Raw genomic sequence first — 26,034 nt, 5'->3', positions numbered from 1 at the left:
GTTAATTTCTCCAATAAAGAATATTATTTATGGTGATGTTAGCACAACAACTACAGTGTTGGAAAAAAGACTTCGTGGCAATAGAAGAAAACTCCTGACACTGGTTAAAGCCATTGTTACACACACGCGGTCTAGTCCAACACCCATGACGTTTAAACCATCAGGAATACATTTTGTGCAAATTATTCATTTTTTGTTGGAAGGTACCAAACTGATTCATCCGTGAGTCATTATAGATTAAAGAGGTCACAGTGAGCATATTTCACACAGTTCATGTTTCTCTTTTGGTTGCAAGTCATATTTCTATGGATCACATCAGTATGACAGACGGAGAAATGTGCACGGTTGGACAGAATTTCTCTGCGATTCATTATTTCCACATAATGGCTGCGCCTGGCAGCCGAGCGTGAGAGTTTTATCTTGAATGAAAGGGGTCTCCACCACTTCACTCCAGCTCTGAAGCTGCAGCGAATAGTGAGCCAGTAAATTATATGACATCAAAAAAAAAAAAAAAAAAAAAAAACACCCTCTAAAGGAGGCATAAATTACATCCCTCAGAAAATTGTGACTATTACGACTGTTCTCACTAATAGTGCACTAAAAGATCGAGGGCGTTCCAAATCCATTCATTCCCTCTAACGATTGTGGGGATTGTAAAAGTGATACTCTCAGTCACTTTAAAAGGCAGACAGAATGGTCATGCTTCTGTTTGGAATATTTCATAAAATCTCATTATTTTTTATTGAATACAGGTTCCACTGCAACATAGAGTCCACAAAAGTCTGGCTTAACAGACAGATTAGCACTGGCACAGGGAGACAGACAACTTTACAGACTTTTCGTTCCTATTATTCCTTTAAACAACAATCACATTAATTCAGGTAATACTAATCAGGTAGTGCTACATACTGCCTGAAAATATTTTATAATTGCATCACAGAGGTAGAATACCTCTTTGACTAAACAATGAAGTTGCAGCCATGTTACTGAATTATGCTATTGAATAATTGACAAATATGCATTTTTCCAGACATTATGTCATCATGGATAAACAAAACTTTGATATTTTGGGGATAAACTGATGAAAAACTACCCTGAATTGAAATCTGCAGAAGAATTCCACAACGCTAAGGTGATCGTCTGCCAGTACTCAACATGCAATTTCTATAGCCAGGTGACCACTTAATGTCCATTTAGATAATGCTTCTAAGTAACTGCTCAGCACTTAATTGTACCTCATTGAAATTTCATTATTGTTAGAAAAGGAATTCTTACATATGTACTAAAATATTTAGCTTCAAAGTAACAGCTGTTCTTACAGCTGCAAACAAAATGATTTAAAAATATTGCAACTTTAACTTTGAAGGCAAATGTTCTCCTTTTTGGGAATGTTTCACTTTTTTAAGTTTCACTACTCCTCAGAAAGTAGGTAGCAGGTGTTTGCAGACAACTCTAGATCTTCCATGAAAAATGACTATTGGCCTGCAAGCAACCACTCAACCAGTCAGGGAACGCACTTTGATGATGACATTCATCCAGAGTCATTAAGGATTTAGATTCAGTTTAAAGGGAAAAAAATATATATATAAAAACATAACAAGTGAGTCGTTAGGATAGTGACAGCCGTTTTTATAGGAAAATGCCAACCCTAAACCTTTAAACAGTAATAGTGTCATCTGGGGCGATCGTGGCTCAAGAGTTTGGAGTTCGCCTTGTAATCGGAAGGTTACCGGATCGAGCCCCAGCTCGGACAGTCTCGGTCGTTGTGTCCTTGGGCAAGACACTTCACCCGTTGCCTACTGGTGGTGGTCAGAGGGCCCGGTGGTGCCAGTGTCCGGCAGCCTCGCCTCTGTCAGTGCGCCCCAGGGTGGCTGTGGCTACAATGTAGCTTGCCACACACCAGTGTGTGAATGGGTGAATGACTGGATATGTAAAGCGCTTTGGGGTCCTTAGGGACCATAAAGGCGCTATATAAATACAGGCCATTTACCATTTATCTTTATAATGTACTGATACCAAATCTCTCATAAATACACACCTAGTAAAAACACAAGCAAAGGATATGGACAACTACCATGGGTTAGTATTAAAATCAGGCCCTTGTTTTGGCATTTTTCACAGAACAAAAAAAAAAAAAAAAAAAAAAAAACATACACTGTTGAATGAGCCTGTTTACCTCAGTATGGATCCAGAACTGGTAGAGCAGGTTTAATTGTATGTGAACAGCGAATATGGATGGAGGTACAGCCAGGGCCATCGGCAAATAGAAAACCTGAAGAAAGAAAGAATTCAACAGAATTCTCATGGAACCATAATACAATGTGACAGGGTCCCAATAACACAAGTTTATTGCTCCAATAAGGTGGAACTGCAAGCCTGTTTTTGCTAAATGATGCTCAATATTGCTTTTATTATTTTCCTGACTCACAAAGTTAAACACAAGTAAAACAATCCAGGTAACAATGTCCTATAGGTTTAAGTGTTTACTATTCAAAACTGAATAAAACTCTTTCCGCAGTCAGAGATTTGAGTCTTGAAGCTTTCAAAGATTTAAGTGAAACAATTTAAATTTAATTAATTTAATATTTCTATTCCATCTTTGTTATTTATTTTTATTTCTAAATGTAGCGCCAAGTCCCAATAGTCAGTTGCCTCAAAGTGCTTTATATTAGAAGTTAAAAACCCAACAATAATAACAACAACAACAACAACAACAACAACATTATTTATTCTGCAGCCAAAATCAAAAAAGGTTACAAATACAGTATACACTCTTAGAAAAGGCTACAGTAAAATAGCTGGTTTCTGTGGCTCTTAGTAAACATTAATCACACAGAAGTTGGGAGTCCATTTGTTGGGGACTTATTTCCGGCAGATTTGGTGGTCGAGAGTCTTTACAGCAGTTGGATTGCACTTGAGTAAATGAGTCAAACTCCAAGTCCACTGTGATCAGAAGAATCAAGTTATCTAGTACCAAAGTGTGACTAGATTTGTTTTTCATTGTTTTTGGACAACGAGGCAGCTCAATGGTGCAGAGGATTTAAAAAGAAAACATTAAGTTTTGGATATGAAGACAATATTCATTAGAGCATTTCAGTCGTTCATCATCCAATGTTTCCCATGGAATTAGACTGTACTCTTGTTGTTAGCAATGACACTTGATGCACCCAGACTTAAATTAAAAACGTATTTCACAATGAAATCAACTGACTCTTCAGTGAGGTCTTCATCTCATCAACCTAAAACTGTGCTGGCACAGGTGGTAGTCCATTTTCTACTTTCCAGCTGTGCAGGTCTGCACCTGGCACAGGTTCTGCTTAGAGTGGCCCTCCAGCTTAGAGCAGGTTTCTACACCACAAGCAGTAAAAGATGCAGTCCACTACAGTGGACCTGGAGTTTGACTCATTTACTCAAGTGCAATCCAACTGCTGTGGAATGAGAGACTCTTTGGAGATAGCTAGTTACTGTAGTTAGCCGAATCTCATTTTTCAAATTACAAATGTCTAATACTGTAACTTATGTCTGAATGCATCATGTTGTTCTTTTAGAAAAAAAAATCTGTGTGTTTAAAACAAAGGCTATCATTTGAAACATCCTTTAAAAGAATGAATATTGTCTTACCCATGAGGTAAACGGCTGGGTGACAGATTGTCTGAGGGCAGTGGTAAGGTTGTAGTACTCTGAACTGTGATGAACCTGGTGAGCAGCCCAAAGGACAGCAACCTCTGAAGAGCAATCATACACACACATTGTTAAAGATTGGACAGCAGCCATGTTGCCCTCTATATACAATTCATTCACTAGCCTTAAAGCCTCTCAGTACAACAAATGATTTATGCCAATCAAACCCTTCCCAATCCCCAAATAAGCAACTATACACTTTTATCCCCAGGAGGAGCCATTTTAACCTTGCTTCTGGCCAGCTGTGAAGAAAACCTGAGACCTGAGCCTAGCTGGTCATAGGGGGGTAGGGATTTCAGGCTATTTTGACTATGGGGGTATTTGGCTGCAGCTGGTTAGCGTCCAGCTTGATGTCCCAGTGCTCCAGTTTACATTCCTCTGCTGTGTTGTGATACTTGCTACATTAATATCTGTGTTACACTTCATTTTAACATCCAAAGGGAACATGCTTGTTAAGTTTCACTGGATCTCCAGGCCGTTTCCGGACCACCCCGTCTGGTCTGTGCTTTTTGGCACCTTCTGGCTACTTTGGCTTCTGCTGCTGTACAAGGAGAATAGTAACCTTCAAATACTTCAGAACCACATAACCCTATATGCAGACTATATATGGTAATATATTCCTTATAATAAAAGCCCCAGCAATTAAATTAGGTTTGAGTTTCATATTGCAGCCTTGCTGTGTAATGCGATTACATTTGAGTTGAATTAGGCATTAGGATGTGTGAATGTGGTCACATTAGGGTGGTTGAAAATTAAAAAATCTCAAGCTTAGATTTGGCTCAAATGACACTTTATATTGTTTTGTTTTTTATTCATCTAAATGTTTTTTCATCAAGAAATTTGACACTTGAGAAATGCTCATATCTTTTCTGTCTAGGTTCGCCAACTCTTTGGAATTCCTAGGACTTCTACATTGACCACATTTGATTAATCAATCTTCATCTAAGACTTTCACAGCCTGAAGCCTGTCACAGCTGACACAGATGGCCAAATTAGAGCAGCAATTAACCTGAGCATGCGCCTAGTGTGGCTACAACACAAACGTCACACAGAACAGAATATTCAAACCAGGAACCTGGTTGTCAGGCAACTTTGTCAACCACTTCATGACCAACCATTACGTGAAGGAGGGTAAAAGGTTCTTTTCACATCTCAGTTGTAGACAAGAGCAAAATCAATCACAGTCCAGGCTTTAAAAAAAAAAATAAAAAATACAAGACCTTCCATACTAACAAGTCCAAGTGAAATTAAAAATACGGGTTGTAACATTACCCATCAATACATAAAGTCGTAAATCAGTATTTGACAAATCTGCTCTTGTCATTTACGGATTGGTTGGTGTTAGCCATGACTTCCTTACAAATTACTAAAGAATAAGCATTGCATAGAAGCTACAGAATGCTACTAACGATTTCCAAGGATCAGATCATACATGAGAACACCATATAAAGATGAAAGCTGTGACCAAGAACCCAAGAGCATTAAGTTTTGCAGTTTGCTAATATTGATGTTCATGTGTTCACAATACAAACCAAATAAGAACACTGTTAATGGAAGGACACCACAAAGAAAGAGACACTTCGAGGACAATGGTTTATGAACAGCTTAGTGACACCTTTATAGAAAAAACAAAAGAAAAAAAAGAAAATTAAAAATATATAATTGTTGACAAGTTTAACTCTTCCTTGCCCTCCGTTTCACAAACTTGTGAGTTGTATTAAGGCCAGCAGTCATGAAACAAAAATGGGTCGAGGGTCTCTTGCAGCTGAACAAACAAACTGCTAAAAACCTAAGGTGAGTGGTAAGAGAGTGGAGGAGCATGGTGATCTGTTCTAACACATTTAATCAGTGATAGTGAGGCAGAATTCAGTTTCAGAAAACCTCAAGTGAAAACTACCGCTCCTGAGCAATAGTCCACAGCACTCGTATTTAACAGGGTTATTGCTGGACGTCAGCAGGTGTGAGAATAAATGTCACAGACTGTTTTTGGAAGTGTCACATATCGTGTTAAACACCATATTTTGGATTGACTCAAAATGGAAGCAACAGGGTTGGATTTTGTTTCAAACTTTATTGAACCTAAGTGCCACTGAAATCTGCTGATGAGGCAGAGGAGAGAAGTGTGGGAGGAGAGGAAGAGTGAAGGAGAGTGACTGAACTACAACAGTCAAGCACAAAAATTATGATATTTCTTCCGCTCTGAACCATAGGGTATTCAAAGATGAACTGTCCTGCTAAGAGACAGATTCAGAGGATAATCCAGCCTTTGTTCAATTCCAGCAGCCTGAAGCTCTTGCTTTTTTTTCTTCTAACTGGAGTCATGCTTGGCGGGGTTCAAGACTAAGGGCGGCTAAGATTGATGTTTGTTGTCATTGATAGGAAGTTGGAACAGCTAAGCTTCACTGCAAGCCCATGTCCTCATCTCTGGACTCGGCGGGACACTGCATAGTTTGGCACGGTCTATTCAGGAGGGAAGCCCCGTTAATGGTGAGAACCAGTGCCACAGAGCCCACGTTCCCAGCAAGAGCACAGAAATGCTGAGGACGGCCCTTCCATCTGTCCTCCAGTGAGCCTTAACTCAGGATTTCTCAGGAACAACAAGGATGAGTACATACTAATCAGGTGATGGACATTTATGACACTTTTTTACCGCACCCACAGGAGATACATGTTTGTGACTGTCAGTTCCCCAGTAAACTCGGGAAACCTAAATGTGCCACTGCTTTGCTCAACTGTTTAACCCCTAGTGCATATCAGTGTAACTGCAGGCACCAAAAGCAATTGTACTCTTATTTAGTTCGATTTTATTTATTGTCAGAACGTACAATATTAGAGCAAAAACAACCTCAACAACCAGACAATCCCATATGTGAAGGCACTTGGTATAAATAGGGCGGTAGTATCCCCCACCCCCACTCCAGCAGAACCAGTTTCAGGGAGAGACAATCAACTGCCATGGGTGTGAAATAGATGGGTAATAAAAGGGTAACATTCAAAAAAAAAAGTTATGATTGTGATACACAATAGTAGTTTCACTTATGTGTGCTTATGAGTGTTCAGTAACTAAGAGATGGTTTAGGGTCACCTGGTTCAACCCCAACTAAGCGTTATTAAGGGTTTTAAGTCAAATCGTAAAAATCAAAAAAGGAATCTCTGTCTTGAACCCAAACTAACAGATATTTAAAAGGGGCCGTTAGCAGAAAAACTAAAGAAACTAAAAGATAAAGCAAAACTTGCAATAACGGGAGGGGGGGCATTTCTCCTGAAGCTCTCTCCTCTTTTCTAAGACACTGCTACAAGTATGGCCACAGCACATGGTTCATATGTGTTAAAACTAAATCAGTGTTCAGGTTTAATAACTCCATGTTTAAATAGTCATCTGAATAATGCAAAGCAAGACTTTATTCCTTTGTTACTACTCACCTGATGTGGTACCCCCCAAAAAACAAACAAACAAAACAAAACAAAAAAACAAAAACAAAAACCAAAAGACTCACTGGTACTAAATGCATTTTTGAACTTTGAAACGTTTTTATAAAAGATTTTTGCTTAATTAGGTAACTTAAGTTTATTAATGTAATTTAAACAACTTATGATGTAAGATTAAAAATGGTAATGGATTTTGGGCTCTTTGCTACCATGCTAATGGAAGCCTGCTAACAGACTGACAATAGCAACACTTATAATGTGATGTTTAATGGGTAAGCAAATGTTAAAACATGGTTGCAACTATGGCATATTTATATCTATTAGTGGAATAACTAATGGGCACTAAAGACCAAATATTGCTAAGGATGAAAGTCTCAAACTTGAAGAACTGAAATTTTCACCTGGTTCAGGGTCTCAAAGTCATAAACATTAATCCAGTGTGTGATGAAGCCAATTTTAATAACACTCACTCATGTCATTTTATTTGGGAAAGAAAGTGTGATGGCAGAGTTTGTCTTCTAAAGTCATGTGATCCTGAGCAGGAGCAGAGGAAGCCCAACCAGCTGGCTGTCCCTGGGGACCAATTGTAGCCTGGAGATTTATTCTTGTTCTTCTCTGTTCACAAAAGCGAGATTTCTAGGCTAAAGAACAGACTCACTCACTCATCCTAGCACATACCACACAACTGATTTCTTTTTCCTCCTGTAAATAAATCACTTAACGCTCAATATTGTGGACACCCTTTTTTGTTACAACCTAGAGTCAATTGTAACAAAATGGGGGTTCATCTGGGATAAAATACTCACAGAATCCCTTCACTGTAAGTGTTCATGTTTTTCCTTTTCACTCATCTTTTGAACAGTTTGTTCTGCAACATTTTACACACTGCAGCAGCAGAAACTTACTGTCCCAGTACGTGGAATCAGTTGAAGAGATATTGCAGGACGTCTGCGTTATAACTTTTTTTAGAATCATTATCTGGCACGTAATCAAGGTCCATAATAATGAAATCATAATCAGTCATGTAATGTGACTGGGTTAGACTTTGACACGGCCTGTTTACATCCATCCAAACCATGTCAGGAGCAGTGTTTATATAACCAGAGTCATGTAAACACAAGAGCCAAAGTCCAATTGAGATCCATAAATTTAGCTCTAGTCAAGGCCACCACCAAGCCCCTACAAGTGCCAATTTATACCTTGAATAATGCTGCTATAAGAAGAAAATATGACTAAATAAAAGAAAAATAATCACCATAGGAGTAGATCCAAACTGACACTCTTTTAACCACTCAAACCCTATAAAATGCTTTTACAGTTACATCAATCAGATGTCTAAATCATCACCCTCAGAGACAAACACTTGGCAGTAATAAGCAACATCCTTCAGCCATCATGTGCAGCCCTCTGAGTGGTGGGCTGCCCTGTCAATCACAGGACTAATGGGCTGTGAACAGCTCTCCAGTGTTTGGATTGGAGGACTCTTGGATAGGGTGCCAACCCAAACAGCAACGCAGGGCTCAGTGGGATGGTCGGCCAACTCTCCTCCATCTCTGCCATACTTCATGCTGTCCACACAGTTCAGTCACACACTAAAGTAAACACACTAACCCTGGTCAGGCCCACTTGCAGCTCTCACAAACAGGGTGTAAAAACTATGCAAAGAAAGTGACAGGAGAAATAAAATTGATTTTCTGTTTAATTTTGTTATATCAACATTGTGCTTTAATTGATCATATTTCCACGTCCATTATTTCAGTGTGCTGAAATCCAAAGCACCAGTTCTTTGCCCTGCCTGTTATTGCTTTCTGTTGCAGACCCAACATCAGAATCCACCTCTTCAGTTCCCAGAGGGTCACTGAACTGTTTAAAAAGTGGTGAAACACTGTTTAGCATGCACCTTTCCCAGCTTCATTAAAATGTCTTGGTGGCATCAAATTAAACCTGAGTACATTATAAAAAATTAAATTTCGGTTTCAGCATTTGATATGTTTCCTTTGTAAAACTGCCCATTAAATACAGAGTTCAGATACATTTAGTTACATTTTATTCAGCTAGCAGGGTTATGAATTTCTAAGACAAAAACATTTACAGTTGAACCCAAAAGGATATTTAGTTTTTTGTATATAATGAGAGTTTAAATGACATTTATAATGTCCAAGTTTAAAAAGAACTTTCAATTACTGCTTTGCATGCGTGTGTTTCAGGCAATCAGACCCCATTCACATGACAAGGAGAGACAGTTTTTTTTTTTTAAAAAGACTCCTGCCTTTGGTTTTATTTTTCATTTTAAATGTTACATAAAAAGACTAAATCCAGCAAATCAAATAAAAACAGGAATTGCTGAAGTATGTCTTACCACTCAAGAACAAGCAATGTAGTAATACTGAAAAAATTAACAGGAAATGAGAAAACCCTACAAAAAACGCAGGTTTGGTTAAAATTCAAAAGTAAAAAAAACAAAAAAAAAATGTTTTGCTAATCCATCCTCATATTCATTTTTCACGTTCACACTTCATCCTTCCAGTCGGTGGAAGTTTGTCCTCAGCTTTGTCTGCAGCTGAAATCACCTCTTCTGTCAAAACTGTTGACAGAGGGAAGTCTGTCCGTGCAGCAAGCAGAGCACACGAGGGCAGCAGACAGCCTGACTCTGGCCTCTGCTGAGCTCAGCGACCCTCTCAGTGATCATAACACACACTTCTTTTCCACACTTTGGTTAAAGCTGTACATACAGGCACTGTGGATATTATCTCTTTGTGATGTCTAGGTTCAATCAGACCAGTTTCTCTTGGTCTGATTCTACAGTTCTTTCCCTCTCAATGCGCACAGAGCAGACAGTATGAGCAAAGAGGCCTATAGATCACCGTTGATGTTATCTTTACCTCCCGTGAGGCCTTTCACTTGCTCTGTTCTGCTGCCGTGAGTGAGACTCCCACATCCTGACCAAACCGTACAGACAGAACCAGCAAACCAAGCGGGGGTCCGGATTCTTCTGTTGGCCCTGCAACCTGCACTAGGCCAGGAACTTGCTGTCAGAATAAAGATTTATGAAGACCTGGCTGCCTGGGGGGCTTTTCAAGGCCCGGACCCTCTCAACCTTGCCCCACAGCCAGAAGGTGCTTCTCTTTAAACAACATCCACACCGGCCAGCTCTCCTTTGGGACGGAGGACAGTGACAAGCACATCTGTTTGTCTCAACAACTGCTGCTGTCTGCAGGGCTGAATGACAGTGGGTGTTTGGACACACCAGCAGAAAGTTAAAGTTAGGTAGGTTTGTTTGTTTGTTTGTTTGTTTTTTAAAGGCTGGTTGATCCAGAGAGCAGAGAACGGGTTAAATACATATATTTTATATACTTGGCCCAAATTTCTGCACTTTTTCCCTCTGCATGGAGGCCTTTGGATTACGTTATTTCATATACATATACACATACATATATAGTTTTTACATAGCATTTTTTTATGTGTCTATTTAGCCTGTAAGATACATTAAAAAAAACAAAAACAAACAAACCCTAATACTAAATAGGCAATGACAGCAATCACGTGTCCAACCCTGGTTTATGTTCCACAATAGCACATATCTGTTCCACTGGATTTTATTCTAAATTACAATTTTGGCTTCAAATGATAAAAACAAGTTACCATACTCTTATTGCATTCCAGTATCCTCCTTTTTGAATGATGATGTTTTCACTCCATCTTTAAGACTGTTTAGTATGGCTTGAGATCACAGAAAGACAGTCTTTGTTCAACACACTAAAGTAAGAAGTACTAACAATGTTCCTATAGAAGAGTCATTAATAGTTGCCTCTAACATGTCCTGCTATGTTTTAAGATCATTAAAAGGTCTTTTGCCCTGTCTGTTTCTGGTGGTGTATGATGAAATGGTAAGTTAAGATGCCTTTACACACACACACACACACACACACACACACACACACACACACACACACACACACACACAAACTAACCAATATCACAAGGTGATGAGATCGGGACTTTGACGTAAGGTCTGGTTTAGTCACAGTCTCACTACTGGAAATACTTTGATTTAGGCCAAAGAGTTGAATGAATACAGCATGTAGGAGCCAGGACACAGGAAATTGAATTACCAGTTAGCTCGACTTAACAGTCACACATCATACAGACTTTGTACAATTAATCTGGCAGGTTAAACACAGTTTAAAGTCAGATCTAATTGTGTTGGATATTTGTTTTCTCAAACCTGCTTGCGCTTTTTCGGGTTGTTATCTGAAAACATGACCATCATCATCTGCCGAGAGTAGCAAATCCCTGTTTGTGAGACAGTGTTCGACTTAAAAAGCTTTCCTCTGTTTATAGAATATAAGAAATATATCCAAATACACAAATTTACTGAATATTTGACATTTGCTAGAGAAATAAATGAAAGCAGGCCCCCCGTGTAAATACAGTGAAAACAACGTATCTGTGTTATCTGTGTCTGTGCAGCTAGGTGCTGCTGTCGGACGGCAAAGTAAACAGCACTTCATGTATGGGCTCAGTCACCAATATCCGATCCAACTACAGAGCGCCATTAGCTGCATTCATCTGCACTCAGACCTCCCAGGGTGGAGACTATGACCTGGCACATGCATGGGAGAAACGCATAACTTAATAAGGTGATAACTCCTTACCAGATAACTGTGGGTCCCAATTATTTTAAAACATACAAGTTAAAATGGTTTAGAGTCACGGCAATGGATGATTTATTAGTTCATACAGACAATTCAATTCAGCTGCAATTCCAGTAGATAACCTGAACTCGACTTCCCAGTGCCATCAAGCTGATGCCTCAGTTGATACTATGTGACACTGGAAAATGTCACATAGTATCAGCTGCAGTGGTGCAGCTGCATCATATTTGCTGCTAAACCGCAAGCCATCTTGAAACCCACCTCTCCCCAGCTTCTCCTCCTCCTTTGCTGCATCAGACCAAAACAATTTATTGTCACTGACCAACCAAACAACACCACTGTCTGGATATTGCTGCTTCTGATTTACTGTGCATGCAGAGAAAGTCAGAGAGGGCCCACACTAGAGACATGATGACAAATATAAGGAGGTAAATAAAAAATCTTTAACTATAGTGGTCCTCTCTGAACCAAAAGTAATGATTAACAGGGTTAATATTACATGCACAAACCTTGAAATTGATTAAACAAAATTAGTTTTTTTTTAAAGTACTACTATCTAATTGTCACCGAAAGTAGAAGATAACTAATCGTGTGTCCTCTTTACATAGTTTAGTTCCTTTGCTTTATCATGGATGAATGTAAAGTGCACTACTTTATAAGGATTACAGCATATACAGGAGAATTTTGAGTGCTACTTCTTATCATATTTCTGTTCCAGCTTGGATCACGAATGATCCAAAACTACTTTTATCTAGAAATGCACCAGCCAGTATTTTTAAAAAAATCCAGTTAAAAATGCCACCATAAAGTGTTTACCAATTCCAGTTCTGTGCTGTTAAAATCAGATTAAACTGCCCTTGTCTCAAAATACATCACTTTGTGGAAGTAATGATACCATTTCACAGGACCTTTAAGTGATGCTCTGGTGTTTCTGAGCTCTGTGAGCAGCAGCAGTTACTGTGGTGAGACAACTGCAGCATAACTCCATTACCTCACATATAATCAGAGTACAGACAGCTGACTAGCTGATTAATGGCTTTACTCTGGCAGGCATGCCTGGATATAGATGCTGCCCAAGAGCAGAGCTGCTATTAGTGGCACTCGCGATATGAGGTTAGAATAAACAGAATCAACAGTGCTGTCAACAACATGGCCGCATCTGAATCAAGCTGGCCTGCTGCTCCTCCAAAACCATCTGCGTTCAGGCTGGTTCAGAATAGCAACGTTTTTAACATATATAGTGCGTCTGCTGCTGAAAGAACTGTGGGGAGAAGGAACCGAAAAAAGCGTGGGGTTAAAATGGGAATCTGTTTTCTATTCTTGTCAGTCATCAGGTTATTGAATCAATGCGTTTATAGAAGGTGGCTTTTATGGCTGCTAATAGATAAACTAGCGGTTAAATGTTTACCAAGGGTCATATTATTTCAGAGGCCAGAGGAGTTCAATTTTCTGGAAATCTGTCAGCAATTGAACACTTACATCTTTCTTTCCTGTAAAGATAGATAAACATAAAATGCAATTGAAAAAAGTAATTATGAAAGCAGTACCAAGTAAAGTTACAGCACTGATTCGTGAAAATTCTGGCATTAGCAATGTGATCAAGCAAATACTGATATCGGGAGCTAGCATAAACAAACACTTCATTTGAGCCTGTGTGTACGCAAAGGTCATTCAAATGTTTGGAATTCCAGATTTGCCTCAACTTTAACCACAACGGGTGTTTGTCTAAGCAGAATCACACCAAGTGCCAAAGGCCATAAATACAGTGTAGTAAAAGGCTTTCGCCATTTCTTTTGTGAATGAGAATCCCGAGTTTCTTCCAGCTCAAATTAAAACAAGAGCTGGAGATTGAGTGGTTCAGTCTTCTTTAATTTGCTGTTACTCCCAAGATCAGTGTCTGGAAAGAGCAACATCAAATTAATAAGGTCTCCTTAGTAAAGATGGCATCAGCACAGACGACTGCTGCCCTTCCAGTTATCTTTGAATCATCCTTTCATGTGGAAGTCATGAGGGGGAAACTATGAAAATATCCATAAAGCTGGTCAAACAAAGTGATATTTCATGCTGAGGCTGACATTTCCAAGCATGCAGTTGGTTCTTCTAGCACTTTTCTATTGTGATCTTTTTCTTATTATGCAATATTACAAGATCTATCTTATTCGTTTGGACACTACAATTACAGTTGCAGTGTTCAGACTGTTGAGGCAACAAATGGCAACAGCGCTCGTCTTACATCCATTTCATTCTTCAGTGCTTCTTTATAGGAAACATGCCTCACTCACATTGGAACATTTTGGTTGAACCTTCCTCTGGAAGAAGCTGGAGGTCAGAAAATGGTTGACCAAGATGACCTCGTCTGACCAGAGTGAGGAGTGAGGACCGTGCCGGCCCTGTCCTGTGGTCAGGGACAGCCACTTCCCTTTGGTAACAAGGGAAAAAGCCTATATTCCTGAGCAAGCACTGCACCAGATGACTATCTGCGACCCCGCAATGTTCCATAATAACAACCCAAAGAGGCTGGAGAAAGAGGAAATGAAAGTAAGTGGAACATTTTTGAGACATAAAACTGATTCTGCAGTTCAAAAATAAAATAATTCCGACCGAACACACCACAGAGATATGTCACAGTATTGGCGACATTCCTCTGCATCATGTGACACTAAGAGGACGACAACAGTGGGAAAACTTCATGAGATCGCCTTTCAGGTGTTATTGGATGTTATTCAGCAGACAGAATACTTCTTAAAATCAGTGCATGTTACTTAACTCAGTTTTCTTGGATTGTCAAAACAAAAGTCTGGAGCTTTGTGTACATGATAGATGGACTCTGCACTTTTCCAGTCAGAAAGTTGATCCTTGCCCAGTATTTTTTTTCCCAGATCAGGTAGTGGTTTAGATTTATTCTGTCCCAACAGTTGAACTGAGAGACACAATTAATAGGACTGCCAATCTCTGCCTCAATAATTTACAGATACTTTGATTGAATCACCGGTGAGCATCCAGACAACATAAAAGCTTATCATCATCAATACAGCTGCTGAGCAGCTATACTGATTTTCTCATTTTTCAAATATGATGCAATACAATGACACAAGCTGATGTTTTTGTATTCATTAGCCAAGTCTTATGTTGCAACTTTGGCTTTTTTCAGATTCACTTGTTTCTTTTAAGTTACTAAACTTTTTAAAAAATGCTTTTTTCTTCTTTCATGCATTTCCCATTTAGAAGGAAAGCAGGCTTTTTAAACAGATGCCACATGGACTCATGAGTTCCTCAGCTCACAGAAAAATATGAGCATCCTGTCATCCTGCCAGGAAAGTGTGGTGCAGTCCCAGTCCATGTAAGACGAGGTAAATTGCATCTGTACTTTGACACTCGTTTTCATTACCAGGTCATTGATCATTTAAAGGTTTAGTGTGCAGGTGATGCTAACAAGAAACGAGGATCCCTCATGTCCCTATAAAAATAATAAAGTAATATGTGTGCATCTAAAGCTATTCCTCAATTAAACAGTGTGCACTGAAAAAAAAAATCCAAGTTACTCATCTTTGCAGGCACTACAGAGGTTGCCGTGTAGTTTTTTAAAACTTGAATGCAGTATGTTCATCATTAATAGTTACACCAGACACTGAATGTCTGATTGTAATTTACCATCTTAGACTGTATTCCAAAGTGCCTAAACTCCAACTTACACAAAGACATAACCATGATGGTTATATGCCTTGCACCCTGAAAGTGAACAGTAAAAGTCAAAGTAAAATTGACCACCAGCATCTTGAGCTGATGTTGTCAGTCACCTCAAAAGCACAGAGGCCAGTTCAGCTGTGGCAGAAAGTTTAAAAAACACAGCTTCTGTTTACTCAGATTCTAACATCAACACAGAACCAGTGGACTTTCATCCAAAGCTATGTGGACTAGACAGCGGTCAGCTTGATGTGCCTCTGACACAAATAAACATCAGCGCAGGCCACAGATAAATAGCTCTCTTCCGATGTGCTGAGTGGCAGCTGAGCATCTGGCATGAACATCAGACAAGACATGTGGAGAGGCCTTTTTTGTAGAGCCACTACTCTACAAAATTCTTTGACATGTACATTTTTTAAAGACGTATTCTGCAGGACGTTGCTACTTCTGAGACATGACTTTTATACAGCCTGCTGCTGCGACAGCTCTGGGTTAAGACCAGAGTCCTCTGGAGACCATGGCCTCTCACATCTGCACAGCTCTAAAGCAGCTGGATGTAACTCAAAAATAATTGCTTCCTCTACAACGTCCAGAAGAGCATGATGTGCATCCTATCTTCACGACTCCTCCCTGTGGGAATGGCAACTAAATCAACATTTTACAGCCATTTATCATCAGCTAACTTTGCAGCTTTTGTTATTACTTTACATACTGGCCTAACAAGCGTAAGGTCACCAGTTTGATCCCAAGAGGAGACTAATCCCTTTGCCATTGTGTCAGGTAGAGCATTCTGTGTATATATAAAAAAAAAAAAAAAATGAAAAAAAATCTACTAACAATCAAATGAACTTATAAAAAGCATCGTCCTGGTCAAGGTTGGTGACTCCTGTCAGTTTGGATTCAGGTGTTTGTTATAAAATTTTTACAATGAGCAATTTGTGAATAGTAATAAAACCCTTTAAAACATGTATCCAGGTTAATGCTGCTGAGTTGTGAATCACTCAGGTTGTCATAGCAGGTAGCTCTGCATGCAGAGCTACCTGCTATGACAACCTCTTGTGAATAAGGGAGCAGCCAAAAGTAGCAGAGTGATTCACAACTCAGCAGCATTAACCTGGATACATGTTTTAAAGGGTTTTATTACTATTCACAAATTGCTCATTGTAAAAATTTTATAACACCTGAATCCAAACTGACAGGAGTCACCAACCTTGACCAGGACGATGCTTTTTATAAGTTCATTTCAAGCAATGTTACAAAACAGTGTGGATCTAGATATTTGTGCAACTGAAATTTTTAACAAAGGTTATGGAACACAAGACACATCTTGCAGAAATAAGCCATGGAAATGGACGATCAACCCCATCTGAATGACCTGAATACCTCAGGTCTATCCTTCTGCCAATTATGCCAGTTAGTGGTAATTCTGTTAAGCAATTATTTGTCAACGACCGTTTTCTAAAGAAATGCAGACAGTGAATAAAAACTAACGCACAAGGACAAAGACGATGATGAAATGTATGAACACTTTCTTCAACTATAAGGAAAATATTGTGGAGAGACTAGACCCAATAAGACTCAATCAAGTTGCGTAGAAAGGTGCGACCAATGTGGAAGTGATGCAATCAGAAGCAATCTCCTTGTGCAGTAAGGTTAGACGGGCACATTTAATCCATCCCTGGGAAACTGCACAGCGTTTTTTTGGGAAACGGTACAACTAGCTCCCATGCTCCGCTTCCCATGAAAATGCAACAAAATGTCAACACGGGACCAAGAGAAGAATAGACACGTGGAAAAATTTTGCATGTGATATCAAGCAAAATAAGACGCTTCGCAAACCACGTGGAGCAACTCAGCGGCAAAAACATCAAACTTTTACTATTTATATTTTATTCAACTGACTTTAGATTTAGTCTACTACTGATGCTGCTATTCCTCTTATGACAGTTGGGTAAAACTAAATCAAGATGTGTTGTCAATTAACAACCTTGCCCTGTTGGCACAGGTAAGAATATTTAGAATATACACTGCTCATTATGGTTGAAATTCCTGAATAAATAGAATCTCACATTAAATATGTTACAATGTGTCTACATTCAAATTTTTCAGCCAAAGAATTCATGACTATAAACTCGTAATTAAAAAAAACCCCAAAACGAAACAAAAAAACCCAACAGGTAACAAAGGAGACTTTTCCTGTGCTATAGTTTGTATTGACTGACTAACAATGACGAACACAACAGAAGGTGAGCACACAAATTTAAAATCAGGTATGTCGTTGGTTTTTATGGGCAGGTCTCAGAACTTTTTGGCTGCACCCAACAGGTAAAGGAGCAATGGCGTTTTCAGAACACACGCAAAAAACAACAACTAGTAACATAATTTGTTACACAAAACATTATTTTTTTGTAAATTAAAATTTGCACAATAAATTTCCTTCAGCTGTGGGTGAATGCACAATTTGTACCGTGAGCAAAACGGTGGACCCAGTAGTAGCAGAAGTCCACTCCCAAGAAGGTGAACCACCAGGTCCAGGCAGAGTCCCAGGGCAGCTCCACCAAGCGGTAGTGGTTCCACACATGCATGTAAGCGCTCAGCTCACAGCCTCTCATCAGCAAGCTGTGCAGAGGAAAGGTCAAAGCTCAGTGTCGGCTCAAATGTGCTTATGCAAGTACAGCATCCAGGTTGTGATCACGTACAGCTGCGCTCCAAGGGTCACGATAGTCATCTGTTCACCTTGTGTTCCATCTTAACAGAAATTTGTTTAATTTGTAAGTAATTTTGTACGTCAGGTATAACAAAGCCTCCCCTGTTTGAGTTCCCATGATTCAGCCCTATTACTGCTCCCCATTTCAATCCACATTTTAAAACAATGCAGAACTAGAAAAGATTATGTTCAACTAATTTTGAAACTAACTTTATATTTACATTGAAGATGAACCACTGTAAGAACCATTGTAAGAGAACCACCTTAAAACCAATTTCAGTAAGCTGAAGTTTGTTTAAAAAAAATTAATAGTTATATTCAGTTCTGTTGCATTCCCTAAACCTGCCATACTGCATCCTTTTATCACCTAATTTATCTGTTCCCTGTTGGCCTCCTCACATGAACTCACTTTTAACAGGTAATGGTTCTTTAATACAACATCTAAAGTTACAGCACCTAAAAAAAATAAACTAAAAATCCTAAACTAAAAAAAAGTCACATTGCTCAGTCATATATAAAACACCAAACCATGGTGTTTAAAATGAACAGAAGCCAAATTATGCTTTACTTGCACTATTACTATCTGACCTGACCTGCCTAAACACTCACAGTGGGAGTCTGGAGACCATTCCAGCAGATAGGGAGGTGATTCCATCACTGATTGTGATCACTGGGGCCCCCGTCTTCAGAAAGCCCACCACCAGCTCCAGAACCATCAGTCCCACAAAGAAAGGAGTAGCCTGCGCAGACACAAAATCATGATTCAGCAGTATTACAAACTATGAAAACACAACTGTTCCAAGTCCTCTGTTGCCATTACCCGTTGTGTTGAGCATTTGTTTTGGCAGATGAGCTAAAAGCTTGCAGGACTTTCATGTCTTGTGATCCATGATGTTTGTTTCGCTGTATGAGCCTGGAGCAACGGGTATAAAACCACAACCAATTGGCAGATTGGTGAACAAAAACATTTATCCAAGCACGGCAGCAGTGGAGGTAGAAATTATCTCAGTGGATGAATTAAACATCAGTGCTAACCAACAGCAAGCTTTCATTTCAGTGATGTCAGGCAGAACCCAAGCAAAATAGAATGAGGAGCAAGATCTTATTTTAAGAAACCTAATTGTCTTCACGCTCACTGATAATATAAAGTCATACATGTTCAGAGAGAGCCCATTAAGTCTGTTAGGCTACGTAAGTAGATGGAGACCGCAGGTAAACAAGCTACGCATCTTATGTTTCAAGAACAAGTAAAGGGCTGATGTTCGTTCCCTTTTCCAGCTCCATAATTTCATCAAGGACTTCTACTAAATCAACGTTGTATGATTCACATTTCAGTAGAATTCTTACTCATCTTATACTGTGCCTTTATGCAATTCTAAAGTTCCTCTTCTATTAGAAACAACCCACTTCATTATCACTTTAAGGCCATCTTCCCTAAACAATCAAATTTCTTCTAACTGGCTGATCTGCACATGGATTCATCCACCTTTGTATTTAATGCACATTCTGAGCCACAGTTTCACTTTCCATGGAATTCTTTGAGCTGACATTGGGTAGGCACAAGGGTAGGAAAAAAAAGAGACTGAGAGCTGAGTGTTTCAAGCAAACTGACGTCTAAGGTTTTAGGTGTCAGGGACAATTGAAAGCAAACCATAGTATGGTCCCCTTAACTCATCCTCCCTCCCATGTTCTGCCATTTTTGGGGGGGTAAAGTTCCTGGGGGCAGTAGACCAACCACAACATCCTAGTCAGATGCCCAAAGCACATCAACGTTTCTGCTTTTGATGTGTAGCAGCTCTACTCTGAACCCTTCCTGAATGACCAAGCTCCTCACCCCATCTCTAAAGGAGAGCCCAGAAACTCATATTCACTACTTCTATCTGTGACCTTATTCTTTCACTCAATACTCACAGTTCACAGTTATCAAGGAAGGTAGGCAAGTACACTGGCCAGTAAATTGCCAGCTTCACTTTCATGCTTAGCTCTCTTCACCACAACAGATGGTACAGCATCCATGTTACTACTGATGCTGCTCTCTACACCCTCTCCACTAAGTCAAGAAGATCCCAATATATTTAAACTCCTTGACTTGGAGCAGAAGTTTGATCCTGAAATGGAGTGCACACTCCACCCTTCTCTGGCTGAGAAGCATGGCCTCAGACTTGGGACTAATTGTTATCCCACTGTTTCATACTCAGCTGCAAACCTTGTGAGTTGGAGGTCACTGCCTGAAGCAGCAAGAACCACCACATAATCTGCAAAAAGCACCAAACTGGAAACCTCCCAACACTTGGCTGTGCCTAGAAATTCATTCTTTAAGTCTTGGAAAACAAATATGGCATTTTTAGCATAACCTCAAATAATATTTTAAGAAAAGATCCTCATCCGCTATGCAAGTTGGTTTTTAGTATTTTTTTTTCTTTCAGATGAATGTTTGAATAATTTTAAAAAGCGGTTTAAAATGCTCATAAGTCAAATAAGTATAATCTTTTTCATTTGTAATGGTCTGTACATAAACTTTTGGTGTTTTCGCAAGTTGGAAAACACTCATCTGGAAAAATGTGCACTAACTTTTGCTCATTTTAAAGATACATAGTTAAAAACTGAAAGTTCACACTTAAAGAGAAACTAACAACAGTAGAAAGAGTTCCATGGGGTAAAATGCCTGGAAATGAATAAAACCTACTTTAAAAGAATAATTTCTTGCATTGTAAGCAGCAAATAGAAAACAGAAAAAGTTGCCATGAACACATGACAATAACTGCTTTGGACAAAACAAATGGTGAGCACCAAGCAAACAGTCAGTGACATGCCTTTATTTGTAACAGTCATGGAAACCCGTAATAACCTCTTGATGGGTTTGTCAAACATGGAACAAATTAGTGAGGGACGGGGTTAGCAAACGGGTCACAACTATGAATTTGGCAGCGTGTGAGCCCTGCTGCTTAGCTTTAGCTCAAATGTTCTCATTGACCAAGTGACTGCAGTCATAAAGGGGACACATGGCCCCCACAAGAGCAGCAAGGAATGAAAGGCGTGACGAGACCACAGAGGAGCACATCTGCAGGTGAAGAGGGAGGAAGTGTGCATATTCATGTGTGGATTAAAGTGAGAGTGAGTGTGCATGTGTGTGTGTGTGTGTGTGTGTGCACAAATCCCCATGTGAATGATTCAACTTTAACATGCAGGTGTGTGATGCAAGTGTGTGTGAATGTGTGCGCACAAGCAGAGGCGAGAGCGCCACCAGAGACCAGCGATCACACGCAACGCTCCAACATCTGGCAGCAGACTGCAAAGCTGCAGCAAACAAATGGGCTCGCTGCGCAGGCAGACCTCCTCCAAACCCGCTGAGAGAGAGATTATCATTCTGGACGCTGGCCTAAAACCCCCACCCCCCGACATCTTCCCACCCCTCTCCTATCTAGCAGATAGTTTTACCGCTGCACCCCTGAGTTCTTGACAGATTGGGGCAAGATTTTTCAGCAAGGCAAGCCCATTCTCAAACCACACATCAAAAAACAAAAAGAAAAGCTCCTCTTCATTATTTTGTCTTTTTAATACTTGCATCACCTTCTTTCTTTTCAGTTCTTTATGATCTTGCATGCAGTCACACTGTTTGCAATTATATTTTGAACAAAAAATTGCACAAGCCTTTTTTAAACTTGAGTATACTTTGAGCTTGTGTGAACTGTTTGTTGTGGCGTTGTAATAATTGTATTTTATCTTCTTCTGAATTCAAACCTACATGGAAAATGACATTTGTGGACCAGATGTCTCTTCCCCCCCCCCCAAACAGCCATTTTAAAAGGTCACAGTTGAGTGATGTTGGCTAAAAACATGCAGACTGACAAAACACTTTTATCACTGCTGTCTGAGAAATTTTGTGTTTGCATTCAAATCACCAAACAGCTGAGAGAACTGGCGACAACCCAGGAGCCCATAATTCCAAATAACTCCAAAAATCACAAGATTGCGTTGTGATTTTTCCCCCTTTGACTAATTTGGCCTGTTGGGATCACAGAATGACAGTGGTGAAGAATAATTAACGACATGCTGTAAACAGTGCCGAGTCACTAAACTGCTCAGGCACGCCCATGCAAAATTTTAATCACCAGTAAGCCCTGCAGTAACAACAAATTTGCTTTATCACACTTGTTAGTGGATTTTGAGGACTCCTGCTGTGGGGGTAATTGTTCTCCTCCCCTGATTTGCTCATAAAAACTCATAACAAACATGTGTTGTTAAACCTGCACCAGCCATTTGTCACAATAAAAGAGTAATTGAGATGCTGTAAAGCGACAGAAGGAGAAAAGAAAGAACGTTGTTATAAATTTTTCATTAGGCAGAAGTAATTAGATTTATATAAGTAGAGCAGATTGGTTACTGTGTTGATACAAATGTAACTTTTCCATACTTAATGCAATATTCTCCATAGGTTGACCTTTATTACCTTAAACTTCAAATTTCACGTCATATTTACTCATGCACTTAGTACCCAGAGCTCTAAGTGCTCTGAATAAAAACTGTTCAGTCCAAAAGGCTAATTTAGAAAGAAGCAAAACAGACTGTTTGACCTTTTTCTTCTGACGAATACTTCAACTGTTTTAAATATGCCGCGTTTCAGCTGATTGACTCAACTCAAATCGATACTTTAGTGACCAGGTGAAAAGGCTCTGTCAGCTGTATCTGACAAAGCGAGGGGACAATGAGGCGGGTTCAGTATAACCCTAAAACACCAGATGTATTAGTTGTGAACGAGAACGAGGCGACACCCACCTGCTGCACATACTGAGGGACATCCTCCACTTTCTCAAAAGATGATTCATTCGGTGTGAGCATGAAAAACATGGCTCGGGCTCCCCTCGACACCGAATCGTACTCCATGGTTTCAGATCTGACAGCGGCTCACTCAAAGCTGCAACACAGGTGAGTTTCTGTTACCTGTGCAGGTGCGAAGTTCTGCTAAACCACTTCAAGACGTCTGCTCACAGTCTAAGTGCCCTGCCCCTTCCACCTAAAGTAGGTCGCTTGCGCAATAGAGAGCGTGCAAGCGGATGAGTAAACTTCTCACATCGAGGAAACCGACTCTGCCCGGGTTTAAAGTGGCCGCAGGGTTCTGTTACTGCGACCAATTACCTTTAAATCCCCTTTATAGGACGAAAGTTTACCTTTGGTCAGGCTGATACATTAGTATCATTCGACGTCATTTTATCTCGCGAGAGTTTGTTTACGCAGCTTACTGTCTGCGTGTGTTGGAGGGTGGAGAATGTTTTTGTGAGCTGATGTGAAGTTATCCAGCTGTTTAATCTTCGCGCACTGTTGCTATTTGTCTGAATGTCAGGTAAAGCTGTTCAAAGTATTCTACAGGGTTACAGCCAATATGAACTAGACAGGGGGCATTCGGCTCCAGACACTATGTATATATATATATATATATATATATATATATATATATATATATATAGTTTATATAGATTACAGAGGCAACCCGAGAGATACATCCAAGTGCAGAAGTGAGTGAATAAGATCACCACACACTAGAACAGCTGACTGTGAGCGCGCAGTTCCCTCAACACATTTCCATTTATTTTGCACTTCTCGAGTCGGGTCATGCTTGAAAACTGGCTGCACAAGCTGATGAATGACTTCTTTTTGGTTTGAAAGAGACATGAGAGGTACTTCCCAAAGTCTGAGCTACATTGAACAATCAGCTCAGTGTCCTCCTCAGTCAAACTGGGTACATGATTGGTGCAGAAGTGTCAAACTACTGTGAACCGAATCATTAGACAGAGCTCAAACAGCAGTAACTTATTGGGTGGACCTGGACCCTTAAAGGTCACAAACTAAATGTGAGATCTTGTGTTTGCAGGAGACACGTTACTTAAAAGATAGAGACACATACTGCGCATGTTGAAGGCCTGGTATTGATCATATGAAGGACAAATACACAGTAGCATTGTATTATTTGGAGTCTGTTTTCCCCAATGCATCACTATGTAAATACTGTGAGTATAAATGAAAACTAAAGTTTTATTTTTACAGTCTTTTGCAGTCGTCATCGTGTACACAGATTACCGTATTTCTTTTTTGTGTTGCAATAACTGTTGAGCTGCTGCTCTGTCTGTTGATCATTGTTGGGTTCTAGTGGGAATGTGTCATGACTCACACTTGTTCACTTTTGTGAGGCAGCAGTCATAAAAATGCTGTACAGTCCCACACAAAGTGGGACATCTGGTCACTGTAACTGATTTAAAAATGGATGGGGGAGGGTGGGCTACATGAGGGGGTAATAACCTGTGGGATTTAACCCTTTAATGAGATGTTTTTGTTTGTTTATTTGTTTGTTTAGCTTATTTGAAAGTTTCAGGTTAGCTTTGTAGAGCATCAAATGTAATGAGTAGTTCAAGTTTGGAAAAGGAAAGACAAGTTAAACTCATCTATTTGCTCAGTATCAAGTAACAAGTGAATATTTATTTTTATAAGCACCACACCTTGAATTTAGTTTTGGTTTAACTGTACTGATAAGATTGGGGACACTTTAGGGTGATTTGCTTTTTGTGTGTCACTTTGCCCCAGATTGTTGGTTGCTAACTGATAACCCTATAATGTATCTACTATCAGTTAATCAATAGTATCGTGTGTTGTCACAGATAGTCACTCAACCTCAGAGTTAACAAAAGATTAACTCGGCCACTGCCCACTTAGCTTTGCTAGCAGTTATTTTGCCTGTAATCGTCTGGAGTCATTGAATGAATGTCATTGACTTTGTATGATCTCTGATCCTTAAAATGCAGTGGAAGAATATTTTAAAATCTTGTTTTATTTAAGCATATGATTTCACATTTAAAGTTTCATTTTACACATGCAGTTTTATTTTGTAGAGACAACTGAAATTAAGTTAATTTAGATAATAGCTAAAAGAAAATGCCCAAGATGGCTACCAAGAAACAAGATTTGATTCTTGAAGGGTTTTGTTCCATTCAACTAAAATAAATTCTAAGGATTTAGCCTTACTTATTGTTTTATACTTGTTTTTTGGCCATCCAAATATGCGCATTGCATCCTATATCATGATATACAATTAGTTGCTAACTAAGGAAGATAGCCAACCAGAGCTATCCTTAGCTGATAATAAGACTCACTGCTGGATAAAATATTTAACATTTTCTGTTCACCCGGCTATTAGCATATGTTATGCTGTCATACTAATAAGTGTAATTGTGTATAGTCCTTATTTTAAGTTTTTTGTTTGTGGTCGTATGATCATTAACCGCATGACATGAATTTGTCGACCATTTGTGACATACGGTTACTAAGAATATACATTCTTTGCCATGTTAAAGAAGACCACCTTGTGATTTCTTTGGTTCCAAGTTGCACGGAACACACTCACCAAATACTTGCAAGGCAGTAGTGAAACTGTGAAAACTGTGACACAAAGTGGAAACAGAGACCATTTACCTTCAAAGTAAAAGCTGTGGCTTTTGAAACATGTTGACCACAGTGCTAAGGTACAACCTTTACTTTGAAGGCAAATGGTCTCCATTTATAGTTAGCTTTGCACTTTTTCAAGCTTTACTACCATCGTAGTTAGCAAGTGTTTGCAGACAAGCCTGCATCTTCCATGCAAACTATGGGCAACCCCAATAATTTGCTGGCGGACAGTTTTGCCTAGTGACAGCAAACAACCACCAGGAACCACATGACAACCAGCCAGGGAATGCACATTTTCCCTCTGTACCTGTGGTTGTGTCACGTCTGACATGGCAGATAACTCTTGAGCTGGATACAGCTCAAGAGTATAAATCCGATCATCAGATGATCGGATCTATAGAGGTTTTTGCATGATGTTATGTGCTTACAGTCATATATAGGCAG

At 39.5% G+C, this 26,034-nt stretch overlaps 1 protein-coding gene across 2 annotated transcripts in view; it reads right to left on the bottom strand.

The window, feature by feature from the left end:
* Positions 1–23,363, bottom strand: part of agmo (alkylglycerol monooxygenase) — a 49,699-nt gene extending 26,336 nt beyond the window's left edge. For both annotated transcript variants that reach the window (XM_031758567.2, XM_031758569.2), the window contains exons 1-5: positions 22,933–23,363; positions 18,766–18,896; positions 17,917–18,068; positions 3,622–3,725; positions 2,177–2,272 (exon numbers count right to left, since the gene is read on the bottom strand). In XM_031758567.2, coding sequence (XP_031614427.1) covers positions 2,177–2,272; positions 3,622–3,725; positions 17,917–18,068; positions 18,766–18,896; positions 22,933–23,040 — 591 coding nt within the window. In that variant the 5' untranslated portion in view covers positions 23,041–23,363. The remainder of the gene's footprint in view (positions 1–2,176; positions 2,273–3,621; positions 3,726–17,916; positions 18,069–18,765; positions 18,897–22,932) is intronic.
* Between the last annotated feature and the right edge of the window lie 2,671 nt (positions 23,364–26,034).

Source organism: Oreochromis aureus, linkage group 11 (assembly GCF_013358895.1).
Source record: "Oreochromis aureus strain Israel breed Guangdong linkage group 11, ZZ_aureus, whole genome shotgun sequence".
In the NCBI taxonomy this organism is placed as follows: Eukaryota; Metazoa; Chordata; class Actinopteri; order Cichliformes; family Cichlidae; genus Oreochromis; species Oreochromis aureus.
This window is presented reverse-complemented; position numbering and strand designations above follow the sequence as displayed.